This window comes from Garra rufa, chromosome 15 (assembly GCF_049309525.1).
Source record: "Garra rufa chromosome 15, GarRuf1.0, whole genome shotgun sequence".
Taxonomy (NCBI): domain Eukaryota; kingdom Metazoa; phylum Chordata; class Actinopteri; order Cypriniformes; family Cyprinidae; genus Garra; species Garra rufa.
This window is the reverse complement of record NC_133375.1, coordinates 12,499,690-12,522,729: the sequence shown is the minus strand read 5'-3', so window position 1 is coordinate 12,522,729 and position 23,040 is coordinate 12,499,690. Positions and strand designations below refer to the sequence as shown.

The 23,040-nt window shown below is 38.0% G+C and overlaps 1 protein-coding gene across 1 annotated transcript; it reads left to right on the top strand.

Moving 5' to 3' along the window:
- Positions 1-348: 348 nt before the first annotated feature.
- On the top strand, positions 349-10,931 carry ggt5a (gamma-glutamyltransferase 5a). The gene is made up of 12 exons (XM_073819387.1): positions 349-680; positions 3,332-3,459; positions 3,548-3,643; positions 3,865-4,054; positions 4,174-4,334; positions 4,414-4,560; positions 5,462-5,592; positions 5,889-6,073; positions 6,219-6,310; positions 9,438-9,550; positions 9,630-9,740; positions 9,831-10,931. The coding sequence occupies exons 1-12, from the start codon at positions 514-516 to the stop codon at positions 9,975-9,977; spliced, it is 1,668 nt and encodes a 555-aa protein (XP_073675488.1). The 5' UTR covers positions 349-513; the 3' UTR covers positions 9,978-10,931.
- Positions 10,932-23,040: the final 12,109 nt, after the last annotated feature.

Sequence of the window (23,040 nt, the reverse complement as noted above, 5' to 3'; positions counted from 1 at the left end):
CATACAGTCTGATAGGGAAATAAGATGTTTGCATTGTACACTATAAGAAATATTTTGTCAGGAAACATGTGGTAACAATGCTATTATTTTAAAATATCAAAATAAAAAAGACTAAAGCAACCCAGTTACATCAGCAAAACTCTTTTAAGAGTCATGTTAGGTAGAAATAGTTGAAGCAACTTACTTTTAGTGTAGCAGTAATATGATACCATCCCCCCTGAAACTCAACATATGGTCGTAAAAAAAATTCAAAGCCCGGGTGGTCCAGCAGTCCACCCCTCGGCTGCTGCAGGGGGAATGTCTCTGTAGAAAGTGAAGTCTGCCTAATATCATTAGTGGGTGCGAATACACCTCTTACAAAAACACTTCACACAATCCAATTTAGACTCGACCTCTACACCTTGACAATGCGCTTTAATTAGGCGCTGACACAGTGAAAGGGGAGGGCTGATAGCGCACTTCCACTGTACAGAAGTTAAACGGTAAAGCAAAGCCGGACCGGTTGGAGATACAATGGCCAGACGAAAAGAGAAAGTTTGTTTGTGCATAAGTATTCCGATTATATGTATTATTATAATTATTATTATTTGCGCGACTCACTTCAACGCGGAGTGTGCTGATGGACTTTACAAAAACGGAGCAGTGGCAGCGGACTCAGAAACCTGCTCAAAGATCGGACGGTGAGTGATGGTACCTTGCATACTACGTACAGCAGACTACATAGTGCACTATCTACGCAGTGCACTATAAATAGAAGTAGTGTACTGCTTAGTGTGATGATTAGATTCAATATTTTATCAAATACCGGCTTACAAGACTTTAATTTAAACATAATCATGTGGAACATCGCGTTTTCCTGGAAAATAACAACAACTAGGTTGTTGTAATCACCTGGGTCAGGTAAATTTGAGGATACGAGTGGCTACTGAGGTGAAACGTCCGGTCAAATGTCCACAGCAAGTTTGAAGTTAATTAGGCGAAGTATCTTCACAGCCTAGTAGCCTAATCCTCTTGACACCAATCTCTAGCTTCCTTTTACCAGACATTCCCCTACAACAACTAATGATTTAGACTTAAATATCGCTAAATCCTTTAATAGGCTATTAAATTACTTTAGTTTCATATTTAAGTTTGTTACTAATTAAAAGTCAATTGTTTCATAAGTAAACGATACATATGGGTGTGTTTTGAGGGCTCGGATGGGGACAGAAAGTAGGCTAATAATGATATACTATTTAAATATAGATCATGATTTGTAATCATAAAAACATTAGTTATGCCAGCATCCAGCAGAGGCTTGACTGGCCTTAGCGCGTTTGTTACGTAACCGTCTCACTTCCTCATGTGTTAAGTATATGTTTTAGGTCATTATCGTTTTATTCAGTTGACTGCTTTAGTAATTGACAGTAGGTTAGACTGAAAGGATGATTTTACACTATAACTTTTGTTTCTGTGACCTATGTTTTGGTCAAATTGTGTTTGTTTGTTCACTCCCTTGTCCTGATAAGAGATAATGGAAATATTTGAAAAATTAATGACAAATAAACTCTCGCGTTCTTTGGAACCTTTCAATACGTGTTATGACGCTTAAGAAACAAAAGGTTCTAATACTTAAGTACAAAACTGAGGTGAGCAGCGCTGCTATTTTGCCGCTTTCTCCTGAGCAGTCGTTACATAGCAACAGAGGTAAACAGTTGCCACTTAAAGGTAATGACGTAAAAAACCGCAGTTCTGAATCGAAAAATACAGCGTGAACAGAATCCAGGGGGGAGGGAAGTAATCGAACTCTGATTCGGACCAAGCATTAAGCGAATTAAAGAAGTAGTTTACTTTCAGAACAAAAATGTACAGATAATGCACTCACCCCCTTGGCATCCAAGATGTTCAAGTCTTTCTTTCTTCAGTCGTAAAGAAATTATGTTTTTTGAGGAAAACATTTCAGGATTTCTCTCCATATAATGGACTTATATGGTGCCCCCGAGTTTGAACCAAAATGCAGTTTAAATGCAGTTTCAAAGTGCTCTAAATGATCCCAGTCGAGGAAGAAGGGTCTTATCTAGCGAAACAATGTTATTTTCTAAAAACATACAATTTATATACTTTTTAATCTCTACACAGAGTGCACACAGAGCTAGACAAGACGAGCATTTGAGGTTAAAAAATATATAAATTGTAATTTCTTTTAGAAAATAACAGATCGTTTTGCTAGATAAGACCCTTTTTTCCTCGGCTGTGATGGTTTAGAGCAATTTGAAGCTGCATCAATGAAATGTTTTCCTCAAAAACCATAATTTCCTTACGACTGAAGAAAGAAAGACATGAACATCTTGGATGACAAGGGGGCTGAGTACAAATTTTTGTTCTGAAAGTGAGCTACTCCTTTAAGGGTGCGTTCACACTTGTAGAAAAAAAGATACATTTGGTCCTGGTCCGCATAGAGTTCACACTGGCATTTTAACTTAAAGATATCGAACCTAAAGGCATAGTCATAGGTTCACAACCTGATTGGTCGGGTTGAATGATGTAAATTTTGTAACGGAACTTACCGAATACCTCAAACTATATAAAATAATATCATCGTACCCAAGTCAAATACACCTATTGCCCTTTCCTTGATTTACCGCGTTCATTGTTGCATGTACATATAATTTTATGTAACTCATGAAGAGCTCATAAAAGACACTTTTCCTCCTCGCTGCTCCAAGTTTGCACTCTGCTCATTTTGTTTTGGATACACTGCTCGTTCCGCGTCATCAAATCATGTTGCATAGCATCACATCTTGTCATTACTTCCTGTTTTTGGTTACTTTACAAATATTTGGTCCATGTTACGTTCATATTTAATTCCAACTGCACCAGAGTTCGTTTGGAAGCTGACCAAGAGCAGTCTCGGTCCACTTGTTTGGTGCACACCAGGGTTTAGATGGCAGCGTTCACACTTACTCAAATGAACCGCATTAACAGAGCAATCGCACCAGAGTTTGTTTTAATCGAATTAAACATGATAAGTGTAAACACACCCAGTGTGAACACACCATTAGAAATTGTGAGAATCACTATACAAATAAATTTGAAATCAGCTGTAAATGGATAAATTAATAGACACACTGTCAACTTAGTCAAAAGTGATCCCTTTCCAGATATTTAAATGAAAAAAAAAAATACTACAATACAAATACAGTTATTTCATTTTGGAAAACATATTTTCTATGTGCCTTTAAATTTTAGAAAGGGGTCCCTTTCCGGGGGGTCATCAACTTTGGAGTCCAGTAACATTAAATCGTTTGAAAACCCTTGTCATTGCTCAATTCTGTCTTCTTTTTCCTCCTAGAGATATACTGCAGTTGGGTGGCTCAGCGGTAGATGGCGCCATTGCTACTTTACTGTGCACGTCAATCATAAATCCTCAGAGTATGGGAATTGGTGGAGGCTCTATGTTCACAATACGGGAACAAAGTGGTGAGGATTATCCTACCATACAATAAATACATATTTTGTTTTATAACGCATATTATTATTAATGTTCATCCACATCTCTTTTATCTAGGCAAAGTGAGAGTAATCAATGCCAGAGAGACTGTCCCAAAAGCTTTTAAAACAGACCTTCTTTCCATGTGTCCAACAACGGTACAGCTACTGGAAGGTGACAGTAAACAGCGGATGATTTGTTTAAGAACGTTTTGAAATTTGCAGTTAATTTAAATACAGTTATTTACATTTACACTTAAATATGTGCAATGCCCCATGGCAAAATATATAAAAAAAAATTTGTTATGCCTTACACAGAAAGTAGCCTTCCTTTTCACTTTGTGTACTTAGAACTTTTAGGCACACATGATAGATATAGTTTCTCTCTTTTTATAGGTGCTCACTGGATTGGTGTCCCAGGTGATATCCGTGGCTATGAGCGAGCGCATAAACTTTATGGACGTCTGCCTTGGGCCAGTTTGTTTCAGCCCACTATCAAGATGGCTAGAGAGGGCGTTCCTATTCCCTATGTGCTTTCTCGATTTTTGCCACTTCTCTTAAAGGAGAAGCCAGAATCTCCATTACGGTAACAGATGCACTCAGATTCTGAATTCCCACATTCCCTTTAACAGAGCTTTTTAAAACGAAATCTGTCACATTTAAATAAGAGCGAAAAAAAATATTCTGAATTTGTTTCTTTTACAGCCAGTTATTCCAGAATGAACAAGGTGAGCTATTGAAAGAGGGCGACATAGTGAGATTTGAGAAACTAGCAGATACACTTGAGATCATCGCAGAACATGGGGCAGATGCTTTATACACTGGAGACCTCGCCAAAGAGCTTGTCAGTGATATACAAAGCGCAGGTAATTCAGAGTGTGACTATCTGCAATTGTGATTTCCATAAATATAGGCTACATGAATCACATTTTTATTGTTTTTCAGGCGGAACGATTTCTCTGGATGACTTGAGGTCGTTCAGAGCATCTGAATTAGGTGCCTGGGAAGTGACTGTAGGAGAGTATGATATGTACTTTCCTCCACCGCCAGCAGGGGGAGCTACTCTTAGCTTCATTCTCAATACTATGCTAGGTGGGAAAACTTATTAACCCATTTTTCACAATTAAAATTCGAATGTATTTTATTCTTGTGATGCAAAGCTGAATTTTCAGCCTCATTACTCCAGTCTTCAGTGTCACATGATACTTCAGAAATTATTCTAATATGCTGATTTGCTGCTCAAGAAATATTTCATATACTATCAGTATTATTTATTCAATATATACTACCAGTCAAAAGTTTTGGAACAGTAAGATTTTTAGTGTTTTTTGAAGAATTGTCTTCTGCTCATCAAGCCTGCATTTATTTGATCTAAAATACAGCAAAAGCAGTAATATTGTGAAATATTTTTACTATTGATTTTATGATTAAAATGTCATTTATTCCTGTGATCAAAGCTAAATTTTCAGCATCTTTACTCGAGTCTTCAGTGTCAAGAAACATTTGTTTTGGGAAAGAAATTATATAAATGAATACTTTTATTAAGCAATGATGCTTTAAATAATGTTACAAATGATTCCTATTTCAGATAAATGCTGTTCTTCTGAACTTTGAACTTTCAGAAATAATTCTACTCAGCTGTTTTCAATATAATAAAAAAATGTTTTTTGAGCAGAAAATCAGAATGACTTCTGAAGGATCATGTAACTGGAGTAATGATGCTAAAAATTAATCAGTGAAATCACAGGAATAAATTACATTTTAAAATGTATTCAAGTAGAAAACAGTTATTTTAAATAGTTTTTAAATAAGTATTGCTGTACTTTGGATCAAATAAATGCAGGCTTGGTGAGCAGAAGACACTTAAAAGCATTAAAAAATCTTACTGTTCAAAAACATTTGACTGGTAGTGTACATAATATGATAAGTTCACAAATGTCAAACCTTTTTATTTCCAAACGGTTACACTGATTTATTTCTCTGTTTCCCTCAGGTTTTAATCTAAATTCTGCATCTCTGGAGGGGGACGAGAAGGTCCTAACATTTCAGCATTACGTAGAAACCTGTAAATTCGCCAACGGCCTTAAGAAGTTCATGAAAGATCCCAACTATTCCTCTCAAACGGTAGGCTATGTAGGAGGAAATTGTTCGTTTTACATTTTTAACTTCTCTGTAAGGCATGATACCATTGGTCAGGCTGTGCTTTAGTATCTTAACAGAAACATTACAGTCATTACGCTCTCTGGAGGCGCTGGTGTAATCTGCTATAATGACTTAAGTGCTGTGTTCTGGGTGATCATTACTGCAGGCAGTAGAGTACAGCACAGCAACTCTGACATTATTGCTGGCAACCCACTGGTTGGGACACATAAAGTCATGCATTAGTTCATCATCCTCGACGTTCTGTGTGGCTTGAATAGGAGGCAGTTGAGATCATTCAGAAGCATTTTGCGGATAAAGTGAGAGCAAAAATCAGCCCTGACCACACTTACGATGCCAGCTACTACAACATCACTCCATACCTGGACTCTCATGGCACCACTCATGTTTCCGTGCTCGCTGAGGATGGTATGGCGGTATCTGTGACCAGCACCATCAACTACATGTATGTGCACTCAAATAATATTCACTGCTGGAACACAATGAAATAATATTGCTATTGTATAATTATTTTATTAAAGAATGCAATGCAGAAATAAAATTGTTCCTTAGAAATTGTCAAAAATGGTTGTTTCTTTTTCTCTTCTCAGATTTGGATCCAGAATTTTCTCCCCCAAAACAGGCATCCTCCTCAACAATGAACTTGTAGACTTCTGTGGAAAAACAGACCAGATTCATGCTGGTAAGTAAACATTCACAAATTGATTCTTGACATACGAAGCTACAAAATTTAAAAGAATATTTTAGGATTGGTACACATAGAATCAACTTTTGCAGTTGCAATAGGACACTTACAAGTGGATACACACAATTTTTTTTAGGGATGCACCATATATAAGTACCATACGGCCGATATTAGATATTTATTTGTTATTGTTTATTTGTTTATTTGCTCATTTTCCCTGTTTTTACTTTTAGATTACATGTGCCACTCTCTTTAAACATTAATAAGGATGAAATAAATGTGTAAAATTTACTTTGAAACTATTTTAATTTATAAATTGCTACCAAATTTTACAGATAATTACAAAGAAACAAAGTATTTTAAATGTTAATTTTTAAAGCAGAAAGGCTTATATAGTTTTCTTGTAAAATGCTCTCTAATAATCTTTGTTTTATGAGCAACTTTTAAAAATCTTTTTTTAGTGTAATTGAATAACAGTTAAATGTATACCTTAGCAAATCTTTAACTGATAATGTATTTTTTTACAGTAAATTTGAATGTTGTGATGCCTAAATTCACTTGCAACTTTGAAATTATTTATTTTAATGTTTTATTTTCAGTATTTTTTGAATCCCTGGTATTTATTCCTTATCAGACATGATGTTAACATAATTATCATCTTATCTGTATCAACTAGAATTTTAACATCAATACATCCATATTTTAAAAAATATATAGCCACATGACTGAAATCTTATATATGAAAACACATTAAAAAAAACACATTAAAAAATCTTACAGACACAACAAAAAAGATATTTGCTAATATTTTGTGAGTTTATCGTCATGTCTTTCTTTCACAGTTATATATTGACAAAAAGGTTTTATGAGTCATTATGTTATCTAATCAGACTAAATCAACCTGACAAATTCTACCTGATCTTATGATGAAAAAATACCTGTGGGAACTTTTACACAAGACGCGAAAAAATACATACCAATAAGTACATATCACTACAGTTTCCAACAGAAATGAACACTAGAGGTGGTAAAACATTGAGCACTTGTAATCTTTTTTGTACACAGTTATGATTACAGCTCCATAGGTTTCGCTTTCCGAACATAACAAGATTGATCGATAGCTCAGCCGGCACAAAAAATTGGACTTAGAATGAGGAATCCTTGGGTACGAATCCCGTGAAAAACATGACTCACGATGAAAGAGCTGAAAGATGAGAGATAGAAAAGCATGCGTTTGTTCATACTATCAGGTAGGTTTAGGTGTAGTGCAAATATTACAGAGCATTAGACTTATAGCACCACTCAACAGACATTTCAAGTCAGAACTGCAGTGACACGTACAAAACTAACGTCACAACAACCGAAGACTTTTTTTAGTGCCACCCAGTGGACATTTCACATAAAATATGTAACAAAACGTACATGGTGGTACATATTTCGCATCTTGCAAAAAAAAAAAAAAAAAAAAATCCCACAGGTACATTTTCATGATATCAGGTTGGACAAATTAGGATACACCAAGTCCTTTTTATGGGTTACACCTAATAAAAATAGGTCCTTCAGGTAACAATTGCATTTTTTTTTAGTGTAGAACATTATCCCTACGTCAAAAAGGATGATTTGCGCAAACAGGCGATATTCACAGTGTTAAACTACTTGGCACAAGCTGACTGGTTCATGTTAGCAGAACTTGCCAGTAAGCTTGCTGCTTTACATTTAAATGGCTGGTTAACATTTACTAAAGCATTTCGCAGAACAATTTGACAGTTCTTCTGAAACCCTCCACCTCCCCAGCTCCACCTGTATACATCCGCTACAGGTTATTATATATGCTATGTGTGCTGCAGCAGTATGTCTTAAACACTCACAGCACAATATCGGCATATGTATTAGCAGTAGCAAGTTCCTGCACTTATTTTACAGCAGCAGCAATAGTGTATAACAGCAGCACCAATTCAGCAACGTAGCAGATGTATTCCACCAAAATCAAATACATTACCATTGTCATTAGGGCTGACCCTAATAGTCGACTAACCATTAGTCAATAAGAAGAGGTTTGGTTGAACAAAATTTTATTAGTTGAATAAAAAAAACGCTGTCCGTGACATCCAAACACTCACCTATCATTTGTTGACCTCAAATATGGCTTATCATCTGAAACATGTCAGTAGCAGCAACTTTACATGGCCGCTTAATCTAATGTTAACCTAGAAAAATGTGCGCTATTCAAGTGTCTGTGTGGAGTGTGGAAGCTGAATATTAGCGCACTTATATTTCACGACAGATGGAGGCACCGGTGTGGTCACTTGCTCTTAAAATACTCCATCATTTTTGGTAATACAGATAGTAATACATCTTTCAAATCTGTAAAGACTTATTTGTGTGCACTCACAAAAACAACGAAATGTTGTGCTTTTGTAAAATAATGAAAGCAAACAGGATGCATTTTCTGACGTCTCAGTTTCTGTGAACTTGAGAGCAAAACTTCGAAACTCCCTGTATACTTGCCTTACAGACATGAAAAATATAGGCTATTTATAGAGAATGAAGTGTCTACTTTTAAATGAACCAATTCAAATGGAAAACCATTATTCTCAGAATATGTAATCCGTATGAAGCATCACTACTGCAGGGAGATGACGAGTCAGTGTTGCTGACTTCATCTCTTAAACCGAAAAGAAAGAAAGCACTGGTTCATCAATAAATTATTAAAATGTTAACGCAGTCACCTTGCTGTTTTTCCCTGACACATTCAATAATATAATTATTACATCTGCCTGCGGTGTGGTAAACTTTGTTTGCATGCACTTGAGCACTTATTAGGCTATATAGGCAATTAAAGGCTCCTTATTATGATTTATATGGTTTATTAATAAACATGTGACTAATAGTCAACTAATGCTTAAAATTAATGACTACTATAGTCGACCAGAAAAATCTTTATTCGAGAGCAGCCCTAATTGTCATATCCATTACCATGCTAAAATCTTATGAGAGTTGTCATGCTAGAACTTGTAGTGAACACAGAATAATCCTTTGAATACGAATAAGGGGATAGAATAGTTTGACACTTTGTGGATATGTGCTATGTATAAATATCTGTGCTGTGTGTTTTTGTATGAAGGTGAGCAGCCGCCTTCCTCCATGTCTCCAGTGATCCTCCATTCCCCATCTCAGAAGCACATTGTGGTCATAGGAGCCTCAGGTGGCAGTATGATCACCACCGGGGTGGCTCTGGTGAGTTTAAACAGCACTTAATCAGATTTAACACACTGTGATATAGCAATCCACCTCTAACCAAAACTCTTCTGACTAGACTCTCATGAACTTCCTGTGGTTCGGCAAGAGTCTGAAAGATTCCATCGACGCTCCTGTGGTGTATGTGGACTCCAAGAACGTACTTAACTTTGAGCCCTTGTTTGACAAGGTAAATAGATACAAATGTTTCCATGTAGTAAATTGTTTGTAAAAGTTCAAGTAAAATTTCCAAACCACTTTCATCTCTTTTCTTCCTCAGATTGTTTTGGAGTCACTTAACAAGATTGGGCACAAAGTCAAAGTCCCGCAGATGTTTTATAATGTGGTAAATGCAGTATCAAAGGAAAACAACTGCATAGAGGCCGTATCTGACTCGCGGAAAAATGGAAAAGCTGCAGGGTATTGACCTGGAATTTACACCAGCTCTGGTGCATCTGTGCCGTGTTTGGACGAAGTAAACCGGCCGGATGACAAACTGACAAATAATAGCAAACACCATCAATATGTGAAGTTTCAACGTTTTACTGTGAAAATCATGAAAATATATATTTTTCATTTTACTGTGAATAATGTGTGTTGGAAATACATATGTTGATGTATATATACACACAGTATGTGAATGTTATTTTATAATAGTTTGCAACACTGCTTTAGGCACACGTTTTTAAAAAATCACTTTGTATATTAGCTAACTTGCTTGTATAATGTTGATTTGTGCACATGCCCATCAAAAAAGGCAAAGGATTCAAAAGTTTGGGGTCTGCAAGATTTTTATTATGTTTTTTAATTATTACTTTTATTTAGCAATGATGATCAAAAGGCATTTCTAATGATACAGAAGATTTATAGTTTAAATAAAGGCTGTTTTTTCAAATTTCATATTGTTTAAAGAATCCTGATAAATGGATCACGGTTTCCACAAAAACAGCAGTTTTTCAACATTGATAATAATCAGAAATATTTCTTGAGCAGCAAAATCAGCCTATTAGATCATATTACACTGACTGTAGTAATGATTCTGAAAGTTCAGCTTTGCATAACAGGAATAAATTAAATTTTAAAATAGATTAAAATGGAAAACAGTTATTTTGAACTGTAATAATGTTTCACAATATTACAATATTTTAGATCAAATAAATGCATCTTTGTTGAGCATAGAAGACTTATTAAAAAAAAAAAAAAAGACACGCCCCAAATTTTTGAACGGTAGTATTTCACATTTTTTCTTTTTTAAATGGAAGGTTTTTTTTTTCTTTTTTTAATGTTAAGTTTATTTTAATGTTTCATGTCTTTCTCGCATAGTTATATATTGATAAACTTTCTTTTAGCTTGTTTATGAATGTTAAACCAAAACACATGAAGCTACAATGTTTTACATAAACTAATTTGTTGAAAATTTTTCTACATTTTGTGAATCTTTCAGTTCATGTCGTAGTTAGTTCTTTGTTGGTGTACTTTGGTTAAAAAAGGTATAGGGCGAAAAACTCCATCTCATCTTCTCCTCCAACTTCAGAATTGTCTGATTTATTTGTTTAACCTTTTTTTGTAAAGGCCGTGAGGTCGAGTTTGGTGCAGTGCAAAGAAAAAAGTACATTGCAAAAAGGCTATAAGTAAACAGTAGAATGGATTGTTTTAAGTTTAAAGAATGATTTTTTTTTTTTTTTTGCATATTAATTGAAGTTAATCAAATATTTTCTAAAGCAATTTGAGTCTTTGGTGACAACTTTATTGCATTTTCAGAAAAAAAATTAAGTTTGAAATGTTTTTATTTGCAGGTAATTGAATAATATGGTTAGGGAAAATCAATACATTTAGGTTCAATTAAAATGTTAAGTTGAATTAAGTTAAGAATGCAGTTGAATTGACTTTAAGTTAAAATTGAGTTGTTAAAATGTGCTTAAGTTGAAAAAACTTCAATTGGTAACACCTAAAAAAGTTGATCAAACTGTTCACTAATGCAGTTGAATTAAGTTAGTCTAATGTAAATATTAGGATTGAAAGAACTAAAATTATGTAAGTGTGATTGCCCTAGGAAAATTAAGTTAATAAAATGTAATAAATTAAGTTAAAAAAAAAACGTAAAATTTTTAGGTTACCAATTGAAGTAATTTTTTTAAAGGTCCCATATTGTCAAAACTGAAATTTCCTGGCTTTTTTCAGATAACTAAGGTCTAGGGGCTATGTAACTACCATATAAGTTTCAAAACAGTCAATCCACAGTAAAATGCACACAGTCTGCATAAAGTAGCTGTGCCTTTTTACGAGGCGCTGTGATTTCCGTAAAAATGTGACGTCCGATCTGCTCAGTCACCACCCCGAGCACCAACCACCGTCCCACCCTCCTTTTGTCAAACCCCCAGACAATATCACATCCATGCCATTGCTGAACAACAACACAAAAACATATCGAGAAAACGCTGTTCAGTTTATGGATGTCAGGAAACTATATCATTACACAGGCTTCCAAACAACATTAATATAAAAGACCAGTGGCACGTCAGTTCTAGCCTATTTCACACGAGCGGATAATGTGTCCCATGATTTGTTCCGGAATTGTTTGATTTGGTTCATTCACAAAGTAATGTTCTGGAATCTGTGCGTGCTTTATACACAACCCGTAACGACATGTAATGCGACGCCTACGTTGCACTAAACTGAAAGTGCCGAACGATAGTCAGTTTTCACATATTATTCGTTGTGAAGAGTCGCACGATAACGTACAAGTACATCATCACTACAACACAGCCTTTATGGCATTGGTTCTGGCTTTTGTTCACCAGCGTTCATTCCGGGACTGACTCCAGCAATGTTACTAGGTTCCCAACCCGAGATTGTTCCCGGAACTTTCGGGCAATTTTCCAGAATCAACGCACAGTGTGAAATAGGCTTTACTAAAGCAGTAGTTACAAAGCTTACTGCAATTTTGGCACTTATACCGCAAATATATATTTTTAAGGACATCAACTGTAAAATAAAGTACGACACCGACAGTGTTTCAATTGAACAAGAGCTTCTTTACTTCTAGATGTGCTGCGTTCAATATGCGTGAGGAGGAGGAGGAGCCTCACCGAACATACAGAGTCTGAAGTGTTTCTTAAAGACACACTGACAAGATGACAATACATTACATCTCCCCTCCTCAGCAGAAAACATTCAAACTCAAACAATAACCGTATATATATACATCTATACAGCTAATATGAATGTTAAACACCTGGTTGCTATTTTTCCTAACTCTTTTTTTTTTTTTTTTTTTTTTTATAACTGCAGATAACGAGTGAACATTCAAGCAAAACACTAACAAGTAATTGGCACGCATTCTTTGTAAAATTTTGCCAATGATACACGATACAATAACAACAAACTGTTTAATGTGTCATTAAACCTATCTAGGAAGGAGAGGTTGCTAGCACGTCACTTCCACAAGGTGTCTTTACCACACCTTTCCCTGACTATAAGCAGAGCCTGTTTGGAGGCTTTACCACTCTTCCCCTCCTAGTGACATACTGTCCAGCTGGCAGTGTTTTCTTGCCGGATAAAGTCTCTTTAGGCGGTGATCGGGGCAAACTAGAGCGAACTACAGATTCGTGTTCTTCATCACCCGATGTCTCTGACATTTCCGACCAATGTTTATTGTCAGGCCTGTGACGGGCCTCATTTGCTTTCACTGTGCTTTTGCGAAGATGCTGACTGTTGCGACGGTACTCCTTACATCCAGAGCTTACCACATAAGATCTTGGAGCACAATGCTGTCTCACTACGACACCAGGAGACCACTTAAGATTTCCAGGATATGGCTGCATCCTTACTTCATCTCCAGGATTCAGAGCAACCCGAGGACCACTTGCCCTCTTGCGGTCGTAGTAGAACTTTTGGATGCTTTTACTTTCATCCAGTCGTAGTTTTACCTTGAAAGGGTCATAGGCACTTGGTGTGAGCAACTGCCGAGCCGCAGGCAGGTTGTTACGGGGCCGTCTGCCCATTAGCAGTTGTGCTGGTGACAGGCCTACTGACTCTAATGGCGTTGTCCTGTAGTCGAGTAGAGCAAGATGCTTATCGGATGCCTTGCGCCAGAGTCTCTTAATGGTCTGTACTGCTCGTTCCGCTTCGCCGTTAGAGTGTGGCGTGTGAGGTGATGACGTTTTGTGTATGACTCCATAGCTTTGGCAGAAGTCCTTGAATTCCTCAGCGGAATACTGTGGACCATTGTCCGTTCGTAGAGTGGCAGGGATTCCATGTCTGCTGAATTGAGCCTTGAGAGCTTCCACAACAGCACTGCAATATAGACCTTTCACCTTGTCTACTTCAATGAATTTTGAATAGTAATCTACCAAAAGAACATAATGATTACCTTCAAATTCAAACAGATCTGAAGCTACCTCTTCGAATGGCAGTTCAGGAGTTTCTGTCGGCTTGAGCGGTTCTCTGGGCAGCCTATTCTGGAAATCAGCGCACCTGCTGCAGTTCTTTATCATTTCCTCTATTTCGGCACTCATACCTGGCCAGTATAGTACCTCACGAGCTCTCTGCTTGCTTTTCACTATTCCCAAGTGAGACTGGTGTACAACTTTCAGCATATGATCTTGCATGGAAGGAGGTACTACTATACGGAGACCTTTATAGATCACACCATCTGTTATAGCGAGCTGACTTCGAGAGTCCCAATATGGTTGGACTGCTGTGGGTGCCTCGCGTCTGTGATTTGGCCACCCTTGCTGTATCATTTGTTGGAGGGCGCTGAGCTCATTTTTCGATCGCTCTTTGAGCTCTGAGTACTTCTGTTCAGTAACTGAGACGAAACTGAGCATAGAGATACACTCCAAGCCTTCGATTTCCGACTTTTTCTCAGGCAATTGTGCTCTAGACAAAGTGTCCGGCAGCTCCATGTCTTTCCCTTGCCTGTATTTTACTGTCAGGTCATACCACTGGAGCCGCAGACGCATTCTTTGTAAGCGCATGGGGGTAGACAGAAGTGGCTTCTTAAAAATTTCTTCCAGAGGTTTGTGGTCATTGAACACTGTGACATGGTTTCCAAAGATAAAATTGTGAAACTTTGTACAGGCGTGAACTATTGAGAGCATCTCTTTCTCAATTTGCGCGTAGCGCGTTTCGGTATCTGTTAGTGATCGAGACGAGAAGGCAACTGGATGATCATCCTGCAACAGGACAGCACCCAAGCCGTTGCTGCTGGCATCACTGAAAATTTCGACAGGCTTAGACGGATCAAAGAATTTCAGCACTGGAGACTGTGTGCATAAGTCTTTTAATTTGTCAAATGCTTGTTGCTGTGCCGGCTGCCACGCAAACTCAACATCAGTCTTTAGAAGCTGACGTAGTGGTGCATCCACCTCACTAAGATTTGGCAAGAACTTCGACAAGTAGGTGACAAAACCTAAGAAGCGACGTACACCATCTTTGTTCGTTGGCGCTGGCATGGACTTAACAGCTTCGATTTTTGCTGGGTCTGCCCTTAGGCCTTCAGCTGTTATTAGGTGTCCTACGTAAGGCACAGACGATTGTTTGATGTGGCATTTATCAAAGTTGAGGCTCAGATTGTAGCTTGTGGCTCTCTGAATTACTATATGGAGGATCGCATCATGCTCCTTTTCTGTGGGAGCTGCTATCAGGATGTCGTCCATAATGCTTATCGCACCACTGATCCCCTCGAGCATTTCATCCATTATTCGTTGGAAAATCTCTGGCGAGCATTTCAAGCCAAAAGGAAGCCTCAGCCATCTAAACCTTCCTATGGGTGTGTTGAAGGTTGTCAACAAAGACGACGCTTCATCCAGTTCTATTTGTAGGAACCCAGATTTCGCATCCAGGACTGAGAAAACTTTGGCCCCCGGGATTGCAGAGACTACTTCTTCGATGGTGCGCATCGGGTAGTGTTCACGCTTTATGGCCTTGTTTAAATCACTCGGATCGATGCAAATCCTTATCTTGCCATTCCGAACAGCTGTTACCATCGAGCTCACCCACTCAGTCGGTTGGTCGACTTTGGTGATGTATCCATTTTTGACCATCTCTTGTAATTTCTCTATTATTTTCTTTTTAAGTGCTGCTGGTTGCCGTCGGACTGGATGAACTACACCTTTTGCATTTGGGTCAATTTTGATCGTGTACTTGCCCGGCAAAGTTCCCGTAGTATGCGCCAACTCTGGATAATCATCTAGTCCTGCTGGCACGTTCTGCATTTTAAATGCATCACCAGTGCAGCTTTCTTTGCTTTTGAGATTTATTGGCTGCAATGCATCCAGCCGAATGACCAGGCCTAGTGCTTCAGCCGTTTCGCCACTCAGCACATTTTCTTGTGATATATCCACAATCTCAAACTCTGCTTTTACAGTAGTACTCTTGTGTTTAATTTTTAGATCAACTGCTGCTACTGGTTTTAGCTTGTGATTGGAGTAAGACTGCAGCACTCTATTTGAACGTTTAAGCTCACCAGTGTGGACAAGTGCCTGATAATTACTCAGAGTCAATGTATTACACTTTGCACCGGTATCAATTCTGAATGGCACTTTCTGTGACAGGATCTCAATGTCTGCTGTCCATTTGTCACTACTCACATCATTTGTCTGTGTCAAATTGATGTTGAGAATTTCCTCATCTCTTGTTTCTGATTCCTCCTCAACACATATTGTGCTGACGGATCTTTTGCGACACACTGCCACCCAGTGGTTTGGTTTGTGACAGTAAGAACAGACAGAGCCTTTTGCTGGGCACTTTCCTTGGTTCCATTTATGCTGTGGATCTTTACCGCAGCTTGTGCACTTTTTGGGTCGGCTTACGTACTTTTCTTTCTGAACATATTTTGTTTGATTCCTCAGATAGGCTTTTTTGTTAGCCGTTTGATACTTTGTGTTCACGTGCACTGCTCGCACTTGAGACTCTTCTTCCCTAACGATTTGAATCTGCTTCTGTGAAAGTTCAAATTGCTGAGCGATTTCAAGCGCTTTCGGTAGCGACAAATCTTCACCCTTGTCTAGTAGTCTTTCTTGAACGCGCTTCTCTCTGACTCCAGCGATTATTGCATCGATCAACATATCATCTGGATCTGCATACTCGCAATCCATTAGTATAAGTCTCAAGTCCTTTACAAAGTTATCAAAACTCTCAGCACTCCCTTGCTTTCTTTGCTTAAAACGGTGTCTGGCTATCCTCTTATTCTTTCTCGGCCGTATGTAGGTGGCGAATTTGTCCAGAACTTTAAACGGATCATTTTTCTCACCTTCCGTCCAGCTAAACGTCTTGTAAATTTCCCGACCTTGTTCGCCGATCCACGTACCCAGCCAGCCTGCGCGCTGTTTCGCGGATAGTTCCGATAGCGGGCCTTCGAAGACAAACGTTACGTGGCTCCGAAACCTCTCGAACTCTTGATATAAATCTGGAGCGTCCCAGTCGATTCTTGGGTGATCGAACTGTGAGGTTGCCATTCCGTCTAATCCATGCGTATCAAACTTCTGACACCATGTAAAATAAAGTACGACACCGACAGTGTTTCAATTGAACAAGAGCTTCTTTACTTCTAGATGTGCTGCGTTCAATATGCGTGAGGAGGAGGAGGAGCCTCACCGAACATACAGAGTCTGAAGTGTTTCTTAAAGACACACTGACAAGATGACAATACATTACACAACAGCTAAAATAAACCTCCAAAAAGGTGTACAATATGGGACCTTTAAAGGTGCCATAGAATGCATTTATACAATATTTTAAATTGTTCTCTGATATCTACATAGAAGATATATGGCATAGGAACGGGCAAAAAATCTCCAGAAACGGTTTTACAGGTCCATTTACAACCCTAGGATTTGTCCCTAGAATGAAATGCTCTGTTATTGCCTTATTTGGAAGCTTCATGAATATTAATGAGCTCTGCTCTGATTGGCTGTTTCACAGAGCTGCTCATCTCTATAGCTGGCACATTGCTAAAAATATATATTTAATTAGGAGCTCCAGCCGCTTTTAATATGTGGTTTGTTGAATCTGCCGTTTTGAATCGCCAACGTTTTAGTCTCATTACTGTGATCGCATGTGCTCTGTGTAAAGTTATAATGCAGAGGGTGTGCTTACTTACCACACAAGTTCAGCTGCTTGTCAGTGATTCTCAAGATCTGTAAATCATTCACCATCATCAGCGCAGTTATTTCTCCATCATTCACCATCATCAGCGCAGTCATCTCTCTGTTCATGTGGTAAGTGAAATCTTTTGTACTGCAGTGTAACAGGCTAGCGCTAGCATTAAGCTAACTGTGTCCCTTCAGTGGCTTGCCTTGTTTTACTGATGTGCTGACATTACCGATGATTGGGCGATGCAAATGTTGGGGGTGTAACTATTAACGATTCTCAGGACTATTGCGTAACAGTCGGTGTTATGTTGGAATTGACCAATTTTTCGGTGGTCTTTTGCAAACACTAGATTTATATAAGAAGGAGGAAATGATGGTGTTTGAGACTCATGGTATGTCATGTCCATGGACTGAACTGTTATTATTTAACTATGCCAAGGTAAACACAGTTTTCCATTCTATGGCACGTTTAAGTTGATCCAACTGTTCACTTTTTACAGTGCAAAACAAACACTTGTGGTTAAAAAGTATACAAATTTGTATTTTTCTTAGAAATGACTGATTGTTTCCCTAGATAAGACCCTTATTCCTTGGCTGTGACCGTGTAGAGCCCTTTGAAGCTACATTGAAACTACAATTTGGACCTTTAACCTGTTGGAACCCATTGAAGTTCATTATATGGTAGAAAATTCCTGGAATGTTTTCCTCAAAAACCTTTATTTCTTTGCGACTGCAGAAAAAAAGACATGAACATCCTGGATGACATTGGGGTGAGTAAATTATCAGGAAATTTTCACCTGTAAGTGAACTTCTCCTTTAAAGGGGTTATGCCCATTTTCCGCAATTTTTTATTATTCTTTAGGGTCTTAATAATAAGTCTATAACATACTCTAGTTAAAATTTCTCAATGGTAGTGTTAAAACACTTATTTTACCTTGTCAAAATCAGCCCTTTTTAGAGTGAGCTATTCTGTTGCATAGTCCTTTGAATGCTAATGATTTCTGCTCGCCCCGCCCCTCTCTGCAGTGGGATGAGGGGCCGTAATGTTTACTTCAGCCGAATTTGGCCGCGGTTAGCTGCGAAACTTGCTAAGTAGCATATTAATAAGAAAGGTCATTTGCAAAGATGCTCACTTCTGCTGTGGCGAAGCTGCATCACAAATGATTCACACAAACATAGACGCATATGTAGATCGGGATCGGCGCTTTCTTTCAAAAACGAAAGTAACGTTAATCCTCTGCGTCTTCAGCGGCTCAGATGTACATGAGTAAATGAAGACTGCTATGTTCATTATTACATCCAACAACAGAACACCTCAATCGCTCAATCAGAGACATTCTTGTCTTCCTCTCCACCTGAGTCACACAATGGCTATCGGAGTCGGACTGTTTCAGCTCGGTGAGGGCGGGTCCTAGGTAAGGCGCTCATGTCAATCAACACAGACAAGAAGCTGAAAATGACCTGATTTTAAAAAGAGGATATTACTTATAAAGATTAACAAAATACCACTGGACGAATTTTTATCATTGTAGGATGGTTGTGTACACAAAAATTGCCAACACACATTAATGTTCAAACAACATGTAAAAGTGAGTTTTGCATTCAATGACCCCTTTTAGAATTATGAATGCTAGTATTCTTAGTCATTTAATATTGACTAAAGCAAACAGCCATTGAGTCACAAAAAAACTCACGTGAATTAGTTTTGAACTAGATTTTCAATTAGATTGTGTCAAAACATTTGTAATGGGTACAACAGCACTATACACACTTTTGAAAAGTGTTACAGTCGCTTTATTGATTGCGGTAGATTGCCTGTCACAGGTCCTTGGCATCTCTCAATAGCTCTGAAGTGTGCAGATGGATGGTCAAAGGGAATGTTTAGCTCAGCTGCTCACCAATGATGCCTCCACAGCATGACGCCCAGCATTTCGTTATAATTACCATCCGAAGCCCTGAAAATAGGATGTGTCTGACTCATGAAAGCGCACAGAGAGATCTCATCAGAGGCTATGAACAATATGAGTGATTGCATTAGCTTGGGCATCATGATCAGAAAGATAAACAGAGCATTATGAGCTCTAGCTATTCCGGAGCACGAGAATAAACAGTGTCGTGTAATCGCTTGGCATAAGCAGTTAGCAGAACTTGAGTGCCAGTCAGCAAACCCTTAGAGTCCGCGTCTGTGTGCGAGTCTGAAGCCCAGTCATTTCCATTTGAAGTCCACAGGGGATCTTTAGTCCTGATTCTGCCTGCTGGTACCCAAATCTTTCTCACTCTCATTCCTTTATGCTCTCCATCCTGGAGCTGAGAGCATATGGAAGCCAGAGGGTTTCCTGTCTGACAGTAGAATAATAGCGTCGACACTGAATCATCTCTCCCCAGCCCAAACGTACAGTCATCCTCAGCAACCGCAGGCCAAGGGACAATGCAGCTGTCAGACGCTTGTGCGCTTTTGGACGGTGCCTTTTGTGTGTCAATCAGCGGATTTCCTTCGTTTTTAGTTCATTCAAAGTGTGAATGTGCTCTTGAAAACTCTTTGACGGAACATTATGAGCACTCCAGCATCTGAACAAAGCCTCCGCACAGTGAGTTATGAGCTTACGATGGTGACCACACTCCTGTCAGTGAGCAGCAGCTGCAGGGCTGTTGTAGAAAATAATGATTTTCTTGTTTCCTTGAATAATTTAAGTTATGTCTTTTCCCTGCTGTGTTAAGTCAACACGGAAATATATGCAAATAATACAGAGACACAGCCTGAGGCCTTTTAGACTGTTTCCACAGGCTGCTACTGCATTAAGAGTAATGCTTACAATATACAATAAAAACATGGCAGATGCTTTTTAAAATAAATATATACGGTGCGTTTTTGCAGTCTTTAATGCTCATTAATTTAATCAGTAAAAAAGTGTATGGTGAAATACAACTATTTATTTCTGAGGGCAAAGGAGATTTTATTTTATATTTTTTTGCATCGTTCCTCCTTCAGTGTCACATGATCCTTCAGAAATCATTTTAATATGCTGATTTTGTGCTTGCGAAGCTTGTTAAAAAATTATCAATGTTGAAAACTTGTGCTGCTTAATATTTTTGTGTAAACCATGATACACTTTTTCAGGTTTCTTTAATGAATCAAAAATAAGCATAATGCATTCTTACTGAATAAATGTATGCATTTCTTTAAAATGACAATGTATTTATTTATTTAGCAATGATGCATTGTTTTGATTAAAGGCTGCATTATTTTGATAAATATGATAAATATATTATAATTAGTGTTGTCAGTTGATTAAAAAATACTAATTAAAATAACGAATTAATTGATTAATTGTGATCTATTGCATCTAACATTAAGGTTTTCAAATTAACTTTTATGCTGCAATAATTTCAATTATAGAAATTATTAAATTAATAAATAGAAAATTGTTATTTTTTTCCTAATATTTACCTATTGACTACAGCCATTTAACATTACAGTATAATTGAGAGCTATCAATTTAAATATTTATTAGACTTTAAAAAAATAACAACTACTAATTTAAGTGAACTTAAAACAAACTTCACATAAACCCATTATTCAAGGAGGAAATATACAGAAATTGAATAAAGTTATCAAACACTAAATTCTAACTTAAATATAGATGAATGCTTAAAGGTTATTATGAGGCTGCTATCACTTTAAGAGCTGCCGCTGCTGAACACGGATGTGACACACATGCTTGTAGTTTAATTTGTGCTTTAATATGAAATGATTATGGCAAGCCAACAGGCTCAGAAATTACACTATAAATAAATCCTGTTTACATACAAAGCGGCGTATTTCACGGCATTTAAAACAGTAAAATTCCGTACACACATGTAACACACCAATACCCACAAAAAAGTCTCCTGGCACAATATCCAAAACCCAACAGAAAGTGAGATCTTTTTAATTTCCCCTATGATTTTTGTGCAGTTTTTGCCATTTTCAGGCCGCGTACTCCTCCTACAGCTTTAAACGAACCATCTTCAAATTTGGGGAGTGTGATCATAAGGCCTTTGCGATGCTAAACTGAGTTTCATCGAAGCATGTGTCCCTGGCGACAAAGTTTGATGTTTCGCCATGAAACAGGAAGTTGCTGTAACTCAGGCAAACAATGTCCGATCTGCCCCATACATCTAAAGGCCATTTATTCTGTTGCAATCATTGCGCTATGATTAAAACTGAATATTGGCCTTAAAGGTTGTATCAGCGATTCTAGGCTGAAACATAAAGTGTCACATTCAGCTGACCTTTCTTCATGATCCACTCGCTGCCTGCCCCATAAATTGGCTGTAAAAAAAACGCGTCTCTGTGGTCAGCCTAGGGTCTGAGATATGCCAAAAAAACAATCGGTGCTACCAACGATTCCACAGCAAAACAAACAGTGTTCCAACCAATCACCGTCAGGGGTTTGGTGTTGTGGACTTTCCTACTGGTGCAGGGATGTGAGGGAGGCAGAGCGAAAGTCCACAACACCAAACCCCTGATGGTGATTGGTTGGAACACTGTTTGTTTTGCTGTGGAATCGTTGGTAGCACCGATTGTTTTGTTTTTTTGGCATATCTCGGACCCTAGGCTGACCACAGAGACGCGTTTTTTTTTTACAGCCAATTTATGGGGCAGGCAGCGAGCGGATCATGAAGAAAGGTCAGCTGATTTTGACACTTTATGTTTCAGCCTAGAATCGCTGATACAACCTTTAAGGCCAATATTCAGTTTTAATCATAGCGCCTACTCTTGGCAAAAGGACATAACTTGTTTTACATTAACTTAACATGCAATGTCAGATCTGCACCAAACTTAGCATGTTTGATAAGAGTCCTGGCCTGAAGACATTTACATGTCAATAATCAGTTATGTCTTAGCGCCATAGTCTGCAGCTTTAATTGAAATTGTATTTTGACATGCAAGGCTGTCCAAAAATATGTATTTCTCTAATATTATTAAAAACAAACAAACAAAAAAAACTCTCAAAGTATGTGATTGTAGTTTGTTGTAAATTTAAGTAAATTGCAATTCTGTTTGATGATAGTTAGAAATTACACACCACAGATTTTCATTAGCTCAGAGAGGTTAAATACTTGTTTACTTGATGTGTATTATTCTTTCAAAGATGAGCAAGTTTGTTCTTCTACCTTAATAAAAAATATATTCACATGTGGCTGGTGCAGGGGTGCCGCTAAGGGGGGGAAAGTTAGGACAATTCTAAGGGCCCACGCCATTTAGGGGCCCCCAGAGATCTGCTTTGGTGTGGTAGGGGGGGCCCAACCTCATATTTTGTCATAGGGCCCAAAATTGCGAGCGGCGCCCCTGGACTGGTGACTGGATTATTTACCATGCCTTCCATTTTTCAAAACATGTTTTTGCCTCAG